This window comes from Ictalurus punctatus, chromosome 20, assembly GCF_001660625.3.
Source record: "Ictalurus punctatus breed USDA103 chromosome 20, Coco_2.0, whole genome shotgun sequence".
In the NCBI taxonomy this organism is placed as follows: Eukaryota; Metazoa; Chordata; class Actinopteri; order Siluriformes; family Ictaluridae; genus Ictalurus; species Ictalurus punctatus.
The window spans coordinates 17,986,121-18,003,096 of NC_030435.2; the positions used below are offsets into that span (position 1 = coordinate 17,986,121).

Sequence of the window (16,976 nt, forward strand, 5' to 3'; positions counted from 1 at the left end):
CCAGTCACTGTTTATTTATTCTTATTTATTTATTTATTTATTATTCTGATAGGATTTCTTTCCTTTTCTCCATCCATCCATCCCCCCCCCCCCCCCCCACACACACACCCAGATGAAGAATTCATCTGTCATGCGCACAGAGGGGAGATAAAGAGGAGTATTTCTCCAGAGTGCTGTAGAGGGGGGCAGATTAGGAAGGGGAAAGAGGGGAGTGATGAGAGGACAGGAGAAGGGGAAGGAGAGGGTGATGGAGGGGGAAAGAGCCTCAGCGTGGAGCAGCAGATCAGTGAGCTCATTTGCACTTAGATAGCCGTCGATGCAAGAGCAGGAACACGCGAGAGCCGCTGCTCTTGAGCTTGCAGCCTTATGAACATGGAATCACCTACTATTGTGTGTGTGTGTGTGTGTGTGTGTGTGTGTGTGTGTGTGTGTGTGTGTAAATAAGATATACTCACAGGCATGGTCTGGCTCCCGTGGAGGCCACTGATTGCTGACTGCGCCTCGGTGTGTGTGGAGAATTTAACAAAGGCACATCCTGCAGGACACACACACACACACACACACACACACACACACACACACACACACACACACACACACACACAGGACAGGACTAAGAATAGGGAAATAATCTAGAGCAGTGCAGTAGGCTGGCTGTGTCTCAAAGACTCGAGATTAGACACACACACACACACACACACACACACACACCTAGCACCCAAGAATCAGCATCTATTCTTTCATACAGAATAAATATATTTAGATATGCAAAGTATATTTGGGGCAAAGATGAGATGTGTTTTTCTTTTTGCATCATTTCAGAGAAAATTATTAATATTCATGAATATTCCATGACATCATTCCACTTGTCTGCTGTCTTATAGCTGTTGACAGGGAAATATTATAGCAACACTTTATTTGAATGATACCTACTTTGGGCTTTCATAACACATAATCCCTGAATAAATATTTGATATAGTAATGCTGTAGGACTTCAGTCAAATCTCCTAAGGTGACAAAGGGCCTCATTTATCAAGCTGGATATGAATACGTTTATTTGTAAATCGTTCAAAGGATCATTTACACAACGAAATATGCTATTCCTGAAAATCCGGTTCGTTCAGAAAAAAACATTTATATCCTATGAGAGCTCACGAGGTAACGTATAACGAGACTCAGTAATGTCAATTTCGATTGATAGGCTTCAAATCTGGCGATTCTACAATTTTTCTATACGGATTACACCGTCAAGTTTAAATCGCTTATTAATGACAATGTTGTGAAACTTGCTCGTGTCATATTACCGCCTAAAAAAGCAAGCAAATCCATAAATGAAGTCCACTAAAACTACCTATTCAATTAGGAGAAAAGAAATGGCACCCTATAAAAGGAGTTAGAAAAGAATTGCTTGCCTGTGATAGCCGACACTCTGCAATGGCTGAGCTGCATTATTGGAAGATATAGCACATGCTATGTCATTTAGTCATCAATTGTTGTTGTTTGCCTTTTTAGGAGTTTTGTGCACACAACTCGATGCGTACTTGGTGTTTCGCATTCATTATACACACAATTATACAATTAATACACACACGAGTACGAAGAAAATCTTTGTTTACGTTCGGTATGAAAACATTTATTTTTACAACTTTACTAAAATACTGATAAATGAGGCCCAGAGTTTGAAGATAGCATCCACTATGTACAAACAAACCATCAATAGTGTGAACACCAACCAGGTGAGTGAACACCTGGCATTTATGGCATGCTGTTGAATGATAGCTCAGCAAAATATGACGTTTGAAGAACTGAGAAGCTGTTGAAGGGCTTTCAAAATCCGTTATAAGGAAGCAAAAACACACTGCCCACTTCTCTGCATGAATGACGGCAAACTGTATTTTATAATACCTAGAATGCCTACTTAAGGTGGCAGTAAAATATATATCGCACTATATTCATGGCTTAAGTAAACATTACAAATTCCCTGGAGCCATTGGTGCTGACAAATTTAAAAAAAAATGTTTTACCCAATTACTTAATAATGTATAGTAATTACTGACTAATAATATACTTTAAAATGTATAACTGAATAATAATCTAAGAATTTATGAGGTTAATTGTGCATTTTTTGATGTTTTTAATTGTGCATGTTTGATTGTTGGGTAACAAAGAAAACAATGTAAGCCTTATTGGTGAATAATAATAAAAAGAATAATAATAATAATAATAATAATAATAATGCACTAAATGTTTTAGATTTAACATATAAAAATATATGACAATGTATTCTTCTTCTTCTTCTTCTTCTTATTATTATTATTATTATTATTATTATTATTATTATTAGAGATGGCACCAGCAAAAAATGGTTGATCGGATATTGGACAAAAAGTAAATAAATATTCAATCCCATCCTGTAACAAACGGATTTGGAAAAGCGTTTATTGGAACTGGAATTGTTTAAATATAAAGAGACATGATTTTATATTTTGTATGGATTGATTTGATTATCTTTAAATGAATTTTAAAACAAGTCACATTTTTAGCTACAGTGCCCTGCACTAATATTGGCACCCTTGGTAAATATGAGCAAAGAAGGCTGTGAAAAATGGTCTTTATTGTTTAACCTTTTGATATTTTGTTAATAAAATTCACAAAAATACTCTGCTTTCATTGATATCAAACAATTTCAAGCAAAACACAGGTTTATATAAAAAATATCTTTGTTAAATATAGGTATGCAACAATTATTTGCACCCTTTTAGTCAATACTTTGTGCTACCTCACTTTGCCAAGATAACAGCTCTGAGGCTTCTCCTATAATGCTAGATGAGGTTGGAGCAAGGGATCTGAGACCGTTCCTCCATACAGAATCCAGGTGGACTCTCCTCTTCAGTTCACCCCACAGGTTTTCCATGGGTTTCAGGTCAGGGGACTGGGATGGCCATTGCAGGACCTTGATTTTGTGGTCAGTAAACCATTTTTGTGTTGATTTTGATGAATGTTTTGGATCATTGTCCTGCTGGAAGATCCAACCACGGCCCATTTTAAGCTTTCAGGCAGAAGGCAGTCAGGTTTTCATTTAATATTTGTTGATATTTGATAGAGTCCATGATGCCATGTATCCTAACAAAATGTCCAGGTCCTCTGGCAGAAAAACAGCCCCAGAACATTAAATATCCAGCACCATATTTAACCGTGGGCATGAGGTACTTTTCCATATGGCTACCTCTCTGTGTGCACCAAAACCACCTCTGGTGTTTATTGCCAAAAAGCTCGATTTTGGTTTCATCTGACCACAGAACCCGATCCCATTTGAAGATCCAGTAGTGTCTGGCAATCTGAAGATGCTTGAGTTTGTTTTTGGATGAGAGTAGAGGCTTTTTTCTTGAAACCCTTCCAAACAACTTGTGGTGATGTAGGTGACTTCAGATTGTAGTTTTGGAGACTTTCCGACCCCAAGATACAAATAACTTGTGCAATTCTCCAGCTGTGATCCTTGGAGATTTTTTGGCCACTCAAACCATCCTCTTCACAGTGCGTTGAGACATTATAAACCCGCGTCCAATTCCAGGTTGATTCATAACATTTCCAGTTGACAAACACTGGTGTGCAGGTGAGGGTGTGTGTGTGTGTGAGAGAGAGAGGTAGATAGAGAGAGAGAGAGAGAGAGAGAGAGAGCCTGTGAGATGGGATTTGAATGAAACTGGTGTCCCACTGAGATGCGGTTACTCAGGAATGGATTCTGCCACTTTAGTGTCAAGGCCTTTCGTCAAACGCCTCCACGCTGGAACATCAGCTTGACTTGCTTGTGTCTGTCTGTGTGTGTGTGTGTGTGTGTGTGTGTGTATGTGTGTGCTCGTGCAAATACATGCGTTTGAGAGAAAGAGAGTAAGAGTATCTTTATCTGAGTGCATAGAGTATATCATGTATGTGTTTTAGATTAGGGCATAAGGGTGTGTGTGTGTGTGTGTGTGTGTGTGTGTGTGTGTGCGAGTGTGCGTGCGTGCATGTGTGTGTGTGTAGACAGACTGACAGAGTAAAACCGAACGTGTAAATGACAGCCCAGCTGGAGTCCATCCACATGCGCTTCTATTTACAGGGCAGGTTTTTGTGTTCAGAGGAATCAAATGCTTCGCTTTGTGCAGATCAAGTGTTTCACTTTGTCTCCGAAATCCTCCAAGCAATCTGAAATCAAAGTGTAAACTACTGCACGGTTCTCATCGACACGCTCTCTTTTTAGGTTATTCTTTTCAGGTTATGCATACAGCACTTTTTTATCCATACAAGCCAGCTCAGAATGCTTCCTAGTAAAAGCGAAACAACAACAGTGAGAATGAACACAACATTCAAACATTTAATCATACTAATCAAGCAATAGTGGTGAGCTCAGCTAAGTTTAGCTAATAGATTAACGTTAGTGTTTTGTTATTGAGTCTAGGGCATTAAATCATAAGCTCCCAAGAAATATATTTGAACTATAAGACTAATGGCAGTGCTTTGACAGTTTTCCAGTCTTGCATTTTCGAGATAATACTCACTGCAGAACTAAAAGTCCAGGGGGTGGAGCTGGATCTCCTCCTATAATCCTAACTCTAATCCTAAACCATAAACCCTTACCCACACAATGCTGTACAACACGTTAAACACACTTATCCAGACTGAAACACACTCAGTTGTCTCCACCCCCTGGACTTTTGGCTTGACTCCGCCCATGTAGGAGGAGCTGGATCAGGTCCAACTCTACCCCGCTGACTTTATGTTCTGCAGTGAAGGGTTTTTGGCATTTAAGCTAAACTTAAGTTAAGCTTGAAGATGGGCAACAGAAATGTATACTGTAGTTGTATATTGGATCATTTTGAGTGAAATTATTTGCTACTTCTGTTCCGTTCCAGAATTGTGATATTAATACCTTAGCCTTAGAGTAATAATATTTATTTATTTAGCACCGTTCATGTGTTTAAACATACAACGCAATACAGCTTTATACTACAGTCTGTCAGAAAAAACTACCTATACTACCTCAGTGTTGATTGTTTTCCTATAACAGTACATCCTGAAGTGTTTTTTTTCCCTCTTGTACCACAACAGCTTCCCAACGCTAACAATTTATCCTTATTAAAGGATGTATAACAACACGTCATACTTTTATGCATTTACAGTTATGTTTAATGTTGTGGAACGTCCACGAAAGTTTTCGCGTATCTTCTAGCACCAATGGTCTCTGCGTATGAAGTCTCTGTGTAGGTTTTTACCATCGAAACAATGACAAACTTATTAGAACAAACGCATTAATATAAACCTCGTATTGTAGCTGGAAGTACTGTCCAAACTGCTGGCATAGAAAATAATTCAACACCTTCGGACCAATCAGAATCGAGATTTCAACAGCATCATGGTATAAATAGGTATAACACACAAAAATGTAGTATGATGTGTTCAATAAAGTGTGGATACTAGCAAAATACTTACAAAATAACTATAAAACAGCTAAACAATTTTTCTGTGATAATAAAATGAATTAAAAAGTATGAGCTTCGAGCTGTTTCGAACTTATCATAGAGGAAACCTGTCGACTATCAAGGGGCATTGTGTTCCATATTTTAGGAGTACACAATGAAAAGGTTTCTTTACACGTGTTTCTTATGGATTACACTTGGGACGCTCAGCAGGAAGGAGGATGGAAAGAAAACTCTGTGTCTTTAAAACCCTGATGTATTTTATTAGAAAGAAATTCTAAATAAAATGTAGAACGGTGTAGTGACTGAAAAACAGATGCAATATGAAGCGGCCTTCTGGTGTAGGTAAAATGGTGACTGTCAATTATTATTATTATTATTATTACTACTACTACTACTACTGCATGCTACAAATTCATTTCCTACTCCCTGATTTAAGAAAGGAACCTCTTCTCACCTTTGCTGTTTCCATCAGGACCCCTCAATACGGTGCACTCTTCAATCACTCCATAAGGCTCGAAAAGGCGGTACACATCCTCCTCCGTCTGCTGCTTGTTCAGCATGCCAACAAACAGCTTCCTGTCCTCTGAAACACAAACAGAGTAAAACTGTCTGTTATGCTTTCCATCATGTCACTTCCGCCTTCTGGTCATGCTTTACATTACATTCGATTTCTTCATTTAGCTGTCTGAGGAACTCGCTGTTCAAGGATTAGACATGAAGTCCTGCAGATGCTAGTGACCTGAAGCAAGTGGTTGTAGGAAGAAGTGAGGGAGAAAGAACTAACATTAGCCCACAGGCCGTCAGCTAACATTGGTCAAAAAACAATCGTTCGCCCCCGCACTGGAACATCAGCAATAATAGTAATAATGAAGCGCTATGAGTACCTGACTCAGAAATCTGTGCCTATTAACACACACAAGCTCCATCTCACAGTACTCCTGTACCAATTAAAGCCCTTCAACGTGCTGTCATGATTCATGTTCGCATTTTCATGCCTTTCATTTTGCTGAAACTCCCACCTGTTAAAGTAGTAGTTTGCAAATGTGAGTCTCCAGTCATTAATACATGATCGTAAGACAACCAGAGTAACACCAAATTCCCGCATTTCAGCACGCTGTCCAAATAATGTTCATGAAAATGTTGGAATCCTGTACGCACTTCAAAAAGATTGCACTTCTCTATTATATTATATGAACGCGTACACTCACTGGACACTTAACCGGAACACAGTCATTCAAGTATCCAATCGATCAATCATGTGGCAACAGCGCAATGCACATAATCATGCAGATACAGGTCTTTAGTTCAAAATCAAAATGGGGGAAATGAATCTGATCTCAGTGGCCGTGGCATGGTTGTCGCTGCCAAAAAGGCTGGTTTGAGTATATCAGAAGGTGCTGATCTCCCGGGATTTCATACAGAGTTTACCAACGAATGGTGAGCATCAGTTCTGGAGGCAGGAACACCTTGTATAAACAAGAGAGAAGTTACCCAGATGAGGACGGGTTCCCTTCTGAGTCTGGTTCCTCTCAAGGTTTCTTCCTCATATCATCTTAGGGAGTTTTTCCTCGCCACCATCGCTTGCTCAATAGGGATAAATTCACACACTTAAAATCTGTATCCTGTGTTTATATATTTCTGTAAAGCTGTCCATTGTTAAAAGCGCTATACAAATACAATTGAATTGAATTGAATTGAGTTGAATCAGAGGAGAATGGCCCGACTGGTTTCTAGCTGACAGGACGTCTCCAGTAGGTCAAATAACCACTGTTTACAACCATGATGAGCAGAAAAGCATCTCAAAACGCACAACTTTGAGGCTACGACAGATTAAGACCACATCAGGTTCCACTCCTGTCAGCCAAGAACCGAGTCTACAGTGGGCACAGGCTCACTCAAACTGGTCAGTTGATTGGAAATCTGAACCTTGATTTTTTTTTGTTGCCACATGATTGGCTAATTGGATAATTGCATGAATGAGCAGTGGTACAGGAATCTAAGCTAAATCTGAGCTAAAACAATTCCATCTATGCAATGTCGTTTTGCCGTTATACGTTATACATGTGTGGGAGAAGAAAATGAATGAACTGCACTTAAGAGTATTCATAGGGCTACATGATAATTAACATAAACCGACATAAACATTATACCAAGCGCTATTCCAACAGGTGACAGCTGTCTAAAATTCACTTGAACCGCACTGTCTCCATGGAAATGTGTGCATTAGTGTGACATAATGTAGTATGTGTGACTTTTTCTGGGCTGGCTGTTCTTGTTTCCAGTCCTGGAGACCCCCGACCCTGCACAGTTTGATGTTTTCCCTACACACATGATCCAGCTTATTATTAAGCCCTTTAATTAGGTGGGCCAGGTGTGTTGAGGGAAGAGAAAACATCAAACTGTGAAGCGCCGGGGGTTCCCAGGACTGTAGTTAAGAACCCCTGCACAATGTAAGGAATAAAACATGAGGTGGCGTGCTGTTATAGGAAAACACTCGACGGGGTGGTGTGACGCGCACTCTGGAGTTGATTCTTTTCCAATTCCTCTTATAGCACAGCAATTTACCAGTGTTAACAATTTTTACATTTATATGTTTAGTGTCACAGTTAAGGTTGGGGAACATGTTACGAAACAAATGAGTTCCTGTTAACACTTGACCTCTGAGTGTTACAAAGCACTGACACTGGAGACTCCTTCACAAAAATGTGAAATTAACATCGCTTTACAGCAATCTTTACTATATTACAATTACACATTAAAAAACAAACATGCACGCACACACAAACATACTCACATACTCACGCTCTCTCTACACACACTTTCTCTTCTGTTCTATTCCCTAGTCTACTCTTTTGTTCTCTGTTGTCTTGTTTAAATGCAGATGCGGGCAAGGTCGTGTTGTTAACATGCTGTGAAAGTAAAGACTGTTGGGAAAATGTTTTTTGGTATGTGTGTGTGTGTGTGTGAGAGAGAGAAGGCTCTGGGTTACTGATCGGAATGTCGGGGGTTCAAGCCCCAGCAGTGCCAGGCTCTGGGTTATTGATCAGAGGGTTTGGGGTTCAAGCCCCAGCACTGGGGCCCTGAGGCCCCTAACCCTCTCTGCTCCAGGCACGCTGTATCAAGTCTGACCCTGCGCTCTGATCCCAGCATCCTGACATGCTGGAGTATGTGAAGAAAAGAATTTCACTGTGTATGTGTGACCAATAAATACTCATTATCATTAGCATTATTATCTTGAACCCAGGTTTTGTATCATATAAACAGAACAGACAGACTTTCAAAGATACAATTCTCCATATAGTCTAAGATTCAGGATTTTCCCTTCATTTTAATCAGATCCAAAGTAACTAGCAGCTTGCTACTTGAATAGTCTTCTCATCGGATACTTTATTACTCTTACTCAAGTTTTTTATAAGTAGTTTGACTTGTACTTGTGTAAAATGTCTGGCTACTCTACCCACCTCTGGTTAGTGATAATGTGGTGTAGTTTCATATTTCGGGTTATGCGATTTTTATGAATAATTATGACAACACTGTAACGACAAACGTTACTATTTAAGATTTCCAAACTTATGGCAACTTCATGACACTGTAAGGCAGTTTCGTTTAGTTTCTTTAGCTCTAATTCTTTTGGTTTTGCTGTTTAAAATCACATAATGGTTAAATTGTAATGGTAAATGGTCTGCACTTATATAGCGCTTTTTTGTTTTAACCTTAGCGGGTCTACAAAGCGCTTTACACTGGTTCTCATTCACCCATTCACACACACCAATGGTAGCAGAGCTGCCATGCAAGGCGCTAACCTGCCATCGGGAGCAACTCGGGGTTCAACGTCTTGCCCAAGGACACTTCGGCATGTGGAGTCATGTGGCCCGGGAATCGGACCTCAAACCCTACGATGATCCTTATATGACTCTGACATAAAGTCAGTTGTCTTGACATTCTGACACAATTCACCCTGTAAAGTGTCATTAGAGAGCCTCATGTCAGTTTGACTCAGGTTTTATATGAACTTGAATTAAAATAAACAAAAGTGGTCTATATGACTGCTGGTGCTCGTTGGTTTTTCTTACTTATCATGACAACTAACATAAACCATGTTAATATAACCGTGTTATGTAGTACTATGAACCCAAAAATGCTGATAAACCTTATACAAGATGTGTGGGCTTTTAATATACACTTCCATTATTTGTTACCAATATTAGCTTAACAGCTCCAGTGTAAGATTATAGCCCACAGCTGTTTTAATTCAGCAGTGAAGTTTGGTATAAGAAGTGTAAGTTATAAGTTGCCTTAGTAGTATACAAAAGACTACGTTACAAAAATAAGTACAAATTCAAGAGGCTTAAAAAAAAAAAAAAGAAAAAAAAAAATCAAGCCGCCGCTAAGACAAAAGGACAGCTGGACGATTTGATAGCTGGATTTCCAATTCTGTATTTGCAGAATGAAACAGATTGGCCGGCAATGCTCAGTATCAACAGAAACTAAGCCATCGTTCCTACCAAACAAGAGCATGGAAAATTGCATTCTCACTATTTTCCACTCAAGGATGGAAGTTAAATACAGGGTTCGAACTTTTGTTGTTTTTTTTTTTTGCACCGTTTCAGAGCTACAACACCTCCTAACCCTCCTAGTCCAGGATTGAAGCAAAAGTAGGAAATTTGTTTTGAGGTGTCATGTTATTGGGGCTGGTAGAGCAGGGAGATGGATTGAGCCAGAGGCTTGAGAACAGAGGAAGCGTGCCATACTGGCAACAGAGGGATGGAGGGAGGAGGAAAAAGGGACTGCTGGCGGGAGGTAAAAGAGCGAGAGAAAGCTCTAATCTTGGTAGAAAGCACATGGCACAGGCCACCTGCCAAATCAATCAGAGCTGACCCACAATAGCGGCTCCATACAAACCCCAGATTTTGGTCACAAACTGTGAGAGAGAGAGAGAAAGGGTGAGAAAATGTTGGTGTGTTTGCCAGAGCTCTGAATAAACCTCCTATTATTCCCCTTTCATGTACCCAGTGTGTGTCATGGGGAATTTGTGCACCCACTGTGAGTGAAAGAATTGGCACCTCATCAGTAAAGACATGCTGATTACAGAGTGTTTTTTTTTTTTATTATAATATATTGTTTGTAATCATTATCTCCATATTAACACTGAAATATGATAATTAGCCTTCTAATGAAGCAGAATTTTAAAAGAAATATTGCCTTACCACTATTTCAGCACTAGCCACACAGTAGCTGTGTAGCATTAAAAACAAAGAACATCTGTAAGAGAACTGGCACATCCTAGCAACATTATCCAGTCAGGTATTCATTCTTCGATAAAAGTAGCTTTGACATTATTTGACGTTAACATATTATTAATATTCATATTATTAAGTTTTTCAGAGTATTACCATATTACAATACCCTCATATTAACACACTCGTTCTAATATGGTATCGTTTTTGTGATGTTGTGTATGTTAACAATAGTGAGAAAGCTAAATGTTAAATTATAACTGTTATCATGAAAGTGAAAACATGAACTAACAGCATCCCACCAATCTGCCGTCCATCACTGTACTACATAGCAGCAGAACACACTATTGTAAGCTCACAAGCTGGTAGGTAGGTCTCCATGTTGGTTGCATTTTAAAAAGTATTATGCACAAAAAAAAAAGGAGTCAAAAAATACAAATTTGTAAACACATATAAAAGGGTGGTTTGAATCAGATTTGCAAAAACATCCTTCAATTGGATCTAGCAAAAAATAAATAAAAAGAAATCAGATTTGTACTAGGGTTAGGGTTAGTACATCCATCCATTTTTTATACCACTTATCCTTCAGGGTCGCAGGGAACCTGGAGCCTATCCCAGGGAGCATTGGGCAGGGGTACACCCTGGACACTACGGACACTTTGGACATGCCGATCAGCCTACCGTGCGTGTCTTTGGACTGGGGGAGGAAACCTGAGTACCCGGAGGAAACCCCCGCAGCACGGGGAGAACATGCAAACTCCGCACACACAGGGCAGCAGTGGGAATCGAACCCCCAACCCTGGACGTGCTAACCACTAAGCCACCGTATGCCCGAGGGTTAGTACAATTAAATACTATTAAAACCATTTATTTTAATGTCCAGTTAGTTAGCACCAGAATGTGAAGGCTCTCCCACAAGGTTCTGTATTTAAAGGGTGCACTGTGTGAATGGTGGAATTATTCTGTTCCGCTATTGTAAATGATTACCGCTCGAATGTTGGAGATTGAAGCACGGAGCTTGCATGCACGCTGTGTGAACACGCATGTGTGTGTGTGTGTGTGCGTGTGCAGTTTGAGTGATGAAACTCTCAGTCAACAGTTTCCACACAGCATGTGTTTACCGAACACACACTCGTCCAGGTGTGTGATGGAGGCTTCTGAATGTGGGCATGATTGAGTCGAAACAATGGATTCGGATGACGGGTGTGTTGCAGAGGACATGTGAGTTTAATGCCTTGTCGGTGGCCTTGTTTGACTGTCACACACACACACACACACACACACCCAAACAGACACACACTGCTGTCAGGACGGCCGAGCTTGACGACGTGTCAGAGTTTTATCATCTTTATGAGTCAAGGTCTGATGTCTACGGCGAGTGCTAAGCTATATAAAGAAACGGAGCAAACACCACACAGCAACAGTCCACCCAAGGCCACAGAGAGGGGGGGGGGGGGGGTAGGGGCGAATCTAAATAAAGTATAAGATAAGTGCCTGTAAATCACAAAATGTCTTCCAAGGCCATGACATCCATCACACACTAACACACACTAATATTCTTTTTCCTCCAACACAGTGCTGGCACGAGTAATGAGAGAACCGACCCGTGATTCGCCCGGTTTAACAGTCTGATGCGTGTTTTAACAAAGTCAAAACATGCAAAATCTACACACAATATAAAAACATCACCACAGACAACGCTAGACGAGAAATACGTTACTGCTTTGCGAAGCAAGTTTTGCCGATATTAACGTCGCTAACGTTAAACGTAAAATCATTCTATTGACAATTCAGACTGTTGCTGAGATTTCAAATGGATATCTGGCTACGGATTCATCAGTGAATTTCAACAAAAACCGGAGAAATCCCCGCACGCATCACGTCACATTTTAACGGCGGATATGCAAATAGCATGAAGGAGTTTCGTCCAATCCTGATGTCCACAGGTGTCAAATTCAAGGCCTGCGCGAACTTAAAAATAAAGGACAAAACGGAAACCACTCAATATTTTTATACAGGAGACCAGTAATATCTAGAATTCCCATCAGATCCATAGCAGATCGAGCAGAGCTGTAGTCGAGACCACCTTTCAAGTTCAAGACTAGCCGACTAGAGTCAAAACCGAGGCTGTCCGAAGAGTCCAAATGAAAAACAGTGTCAAGATCGAGACTGGAAAGCATAGTTAGCATCATTCGTTCCTTGCAGCAGTGATTAGACTGTGTTTGTCAATCTTTATGCAAAACAAACAGTATTTTGACCAACTCTCAGTCGAGACCATATTTAGCGAGTCCAATGTCCAAGAATAAATACAAAAGGCCGGTGAGTTCAAAAGTTTACATACTATACGCGTAATACCGTGTATCGTTACCTGGAAGATCAACGACGCACATGTGTTTATGTTTTGGGATAGTTCTTCACGAGTCCCTTGTTTGTCCTGAGCAGTTAAACTGCCTACTCTTCTTTTCCTTTCAAAACCATTCCACTGTTTAGGGCTTTTTTTTTTTTTTTTTTTTTTTTAAAGTCACAGCCAAGTGAATAAACTTAATGAATCTAAAGTTGCCATGACGATGAAAGAGAATGCAAGCCCCAAATGACACCAGTTTCATAATCTGCACCGATGTACTGGCTTCACAATTAAGAGATGTTCTCTTAATAAACACACACACACACACACACACACACACACACACACACACACACACACACACACTTGCAGCACTAACTATAATGGCTCTCTGAGCAACAGCTTCCAGCACAATCCTCCCCCAAAACACTTCCTGCTCTAACTCCCCTGTTCCTCTCTAACGCTGCTGCATCAGCATCTCTCTCTCTCTCTCTCTCTCTCTCTCTCTCTCTCTCTGTGTGTGTGTGTGTGTGTATGTGAAATGCTTTGCAGGCAGCAAGAAGCCTCTGAGCTCTCTCACTGTCATTCATTGTGTCTCGCTCTTCCACACCCTCTCTTTCACACTGCCCATCTCTCTCTCTCTCTCTCTCTCTCTCTCTCTCGCTGACTCTCTCGTCATGTCTCTCTATCAGAGAGAAACAAACGTAAAAAATTATAGAACGTTTCTAATATACACAACGTCGCTGATATCCATGTCCATCTGTCTGTCCTTCTCTCCCTCCCTCTGTCATCCCCCTTTCCCCCCCACCCGTGTAAGTGTTGCTGGCTGTTGCAGTCTGCTTGCTGGATTGCTGATCTGTTCTTCTCTGCTCGATGAGAAGCCTGACTCGTTTCAGCTCTATTAGTGTCCAGCCTGAGGGGACAAGCAGTGCAGTGCATCATTATACACGCTGTAGGTCTGCCCAAATCCGTCCATACAATATTAACAGAGACATGAGAGACTGACAGTCTGTAGTGTGACGCGTTAACTTCATCCATCAGAGCTGCGGTAAACAAACACAACAAAACAAACAAACAAACAAACAAAACAGTGCATGCACTTTTTTTTTCAGCTACTGAAAAAATTCAATAGCAACACAAAAAATATCATATAAAAATAGCATAAGACCCATATTTATACTTAGTATATATCATTTATTTATATAATACCTATTATTCTTTATTATTTTGCTATGTTTTACTTTTATCTGTTTACTTTTTACTCCCTGTTAAACTCTTTATTATTTTATGCCAATTTTTTATTGCAACTTTTATTTCTTATTATGTTTCCTTTTATGTTTTACATAATACCGCAGAGCTCCTCACTGAAAAAGACAGACAGACAGAAAGAAAGAAAGAAGCTGGAAAGAAAGAAAGAATGGAAAGAAGCAATGGACAAAATGGTGGGAGGAAGAGAGAAAGAGAGGGAGAATGAAAAAGAGAAGGAGAACCAGAGCGGAAGAGAGAATGAGGGAGAATAAGAAAAAAGAGAACGGGGATGGAAGAACGATAGAAAGAGAGAGAAAATGAAAGAGGGGGAGAATGACAGAGCGAGAGGGAGAATGATTTAGAGAAAGAGGAATAATGAAAGAGGGGTAGAAGGGGAAGAGAGAAAGATAAGTTCAGAACGATAGAGGTAGAGAAAGAAAGAATGAAAAAAAGAAAAAAACAATAGTGGAAGAATAGATGGAAGCAGCAAAGGACAAAATGGTGGGAGAAAGAGGGAGAAAAAAGAGCTAGGCAAAAAGAGAAGGAGAATGAAAAAGAGAAAGAGAAGCAGAATGAATGAAAGAGAGAAAGATGGTACGGGAGGGAGAATAAAAAGAGAAGGAGATGGAAGACGAAAGAGATCGTGAAGAGGGAAAGAGTGATAGAGAAGAAGATCGAAAGGGAGGGAGAGTGATAGCGAGAAAGAGAGGGAGGATGAAACGCAGGGAGAATGAAAGAGAGAAGAGAACCAAAGAAAGAAAGAAAGAAAGAAAGAGAGAAAATTGAGAATTAACGAGATAAAGAGAGGGATGGTGAAAACGAGCGCGAGGGAAATGAATGAGAGAAATAATGGGAGAATAAAAGAGGAAAAGTGGGGGAACAAAAGAGCGAGAGAGGAAAACAAATAAAGAAAGAGAGACAATGAAAGTGTGAGGGGAAAGAAAGTGAAGGGGGAACAAAAGAGTGAGAGCAGAAGAAAAAAGGGGATGAGAAAATGAAGAGAAAGAACGAGGAGTAGCAGCATTGTATAGCGTGTTGATGTTTCTGTGATATAAAGCCAGTGATGAGAACGACAGAGCAGTAGTGAGAGATAATTACGTTATCGGCTGAAACACAGCGCAGGGGGCTTGGATTGATTTATTGGATGCATATTCATAATATGACCTCGGAGTTACTCTTCTGTCGTTCCGTCTCACTTTCTCTCTCTCTCTCTCTCTCTCTCTCTCTGCCAAATCCCTCTCTCCTGCTGGCTATAATGCTGATTATCCAGACAGACTCCTCATTTGCCTCTCATTAGCAGGGTGAATATGTATGAACCCCATGTGTTGGACTCTCCCTCCTTCCTGCCGCTGTGGCTGCATCTGCATCTCTACTCGGCCTTTTCTCTTCTCCATCCTCCGTCTATCCCTCACTCCATCCCTTTCTTTCCTTCTTACTTTCTATCCTAGAAAGCGTCAACTAACTTTCAGCAGCGACTTACTAAGTAGCTAATCTCGTTCAGTAGACTTACTTAGAAGTCTTTGTGTTCTGTGAAAGTGGGAGACAGAGAGAGAGAGAGAGAGAGAGAGACAGAGAGAAGACAGCATTCTTCTGAAGCGCTCCAAAAAAAAAAAAAAAAGGAATGGGGGGAGAAGGTGGGAGAAGATGATGCAAGACTGAGTTAAAAATGTGCAGGCAGTAACTGTGTGCGTTCAGAGCGAGCTCAATCAGTTACACACCTCACTGGAAATGAATTGAAAGTTTTTCACGTTATGCCGCGTATGAACGTTTGAATTATTTATTTCTTTATTTTTTAAAAGCTCAAATTGAGATTCTCCCAACCAAATATAACCTTAAACATTGGTTTCCATCTAAAGAGGAATCTTTTTTGTGTGTGTTGCACATACCTAGTGGGCATGAAGAAAAGAATGAGTTCTCCAATTAAGAAACTGGTTTAGTTTGTATGATGGGACTGACTGGATGATAGAATTACAAATGAAAGTAAACAGGACTTAAATGAAATACGAGGTACAAGCATTGAGCTGTTAAAATGAATGCGTTTGAATGCAGTAAAACGATGCGAGGCTTTATGTGTAAAATGTATCGGTTTGAATGTTAGAAAATGGAGTCACTGGAAATACCTAGAACTTAGGAGACTGCCCAAGAAAGCGTTACGATATAGTCGTATGTAGTTGAGTCTGGAAACACTGAGGGGAAAACAGAGGTAGAGATGACATTATTGTCAGCACTGTGTGTGAAGTCGGACTCTGACAGTTCCTCAACCTCAGCTACATCACTCAAGTTGATAAATAGTCTTCATTAGAAATCTACACGGGACTGCTTTCTTTAATCCTGCTTGTGTACGGAATGAAATTTGTGCCAAAAGCATTGAACGTAACTTGAATATACGGTACATTGAGAAAGACACGAGAAAACACTCTGAAAACGATTAACTCAATGTTAAAAATTTGACACGCTCGGTCTTCAAATAAACAGCGTTCTTTGTTAGCAGTTTCCTAAGCTTCGTTTTTGATGATCGTGGCTTATGGGTTTTTCTATACGCTTTCAATTTTAAGTTTTCTTTCACGCTCTGTACGTTTGCGTTCGCCATTCTGGCACAAACCTCTCGTGTGGGCGGGGCTTATCAGTTATATACTTTGATTGGCTAGTGAGATTTGGATCAACAGCTACTGTGATTGACAGCTCAGA

The 16,976-nt window shown here is 40.2% G+C and overlaps 1 protein-coding gene across 1 annotated transcript in view; it reads right to left on the reverse strand.

The window, feature by feature from the left end:
- LOC108280171 (CUGBP Elav-like family member 5) overlaps positions 1–16,976 on the reverse strand; it is a 230,960-nt gene that overhangs the window by 48,233 nt on the left and 165,751 nt on the right. The window contains exons 4-5 of the mRNA XM_017494980.3: positions 5,914–6,042; positions 456–535 (exon numbers count right to left, since the gene is read on the reverse strand). Of these exons, the coding sequence (XP_017350469.1) occupies positions 456–535; positions 5,914–6,042 (209 nt within the window). The remainder of the gene's footprint in view (positions 1–455; positions 536–5,913; positions 6,043–16,976) is intronic.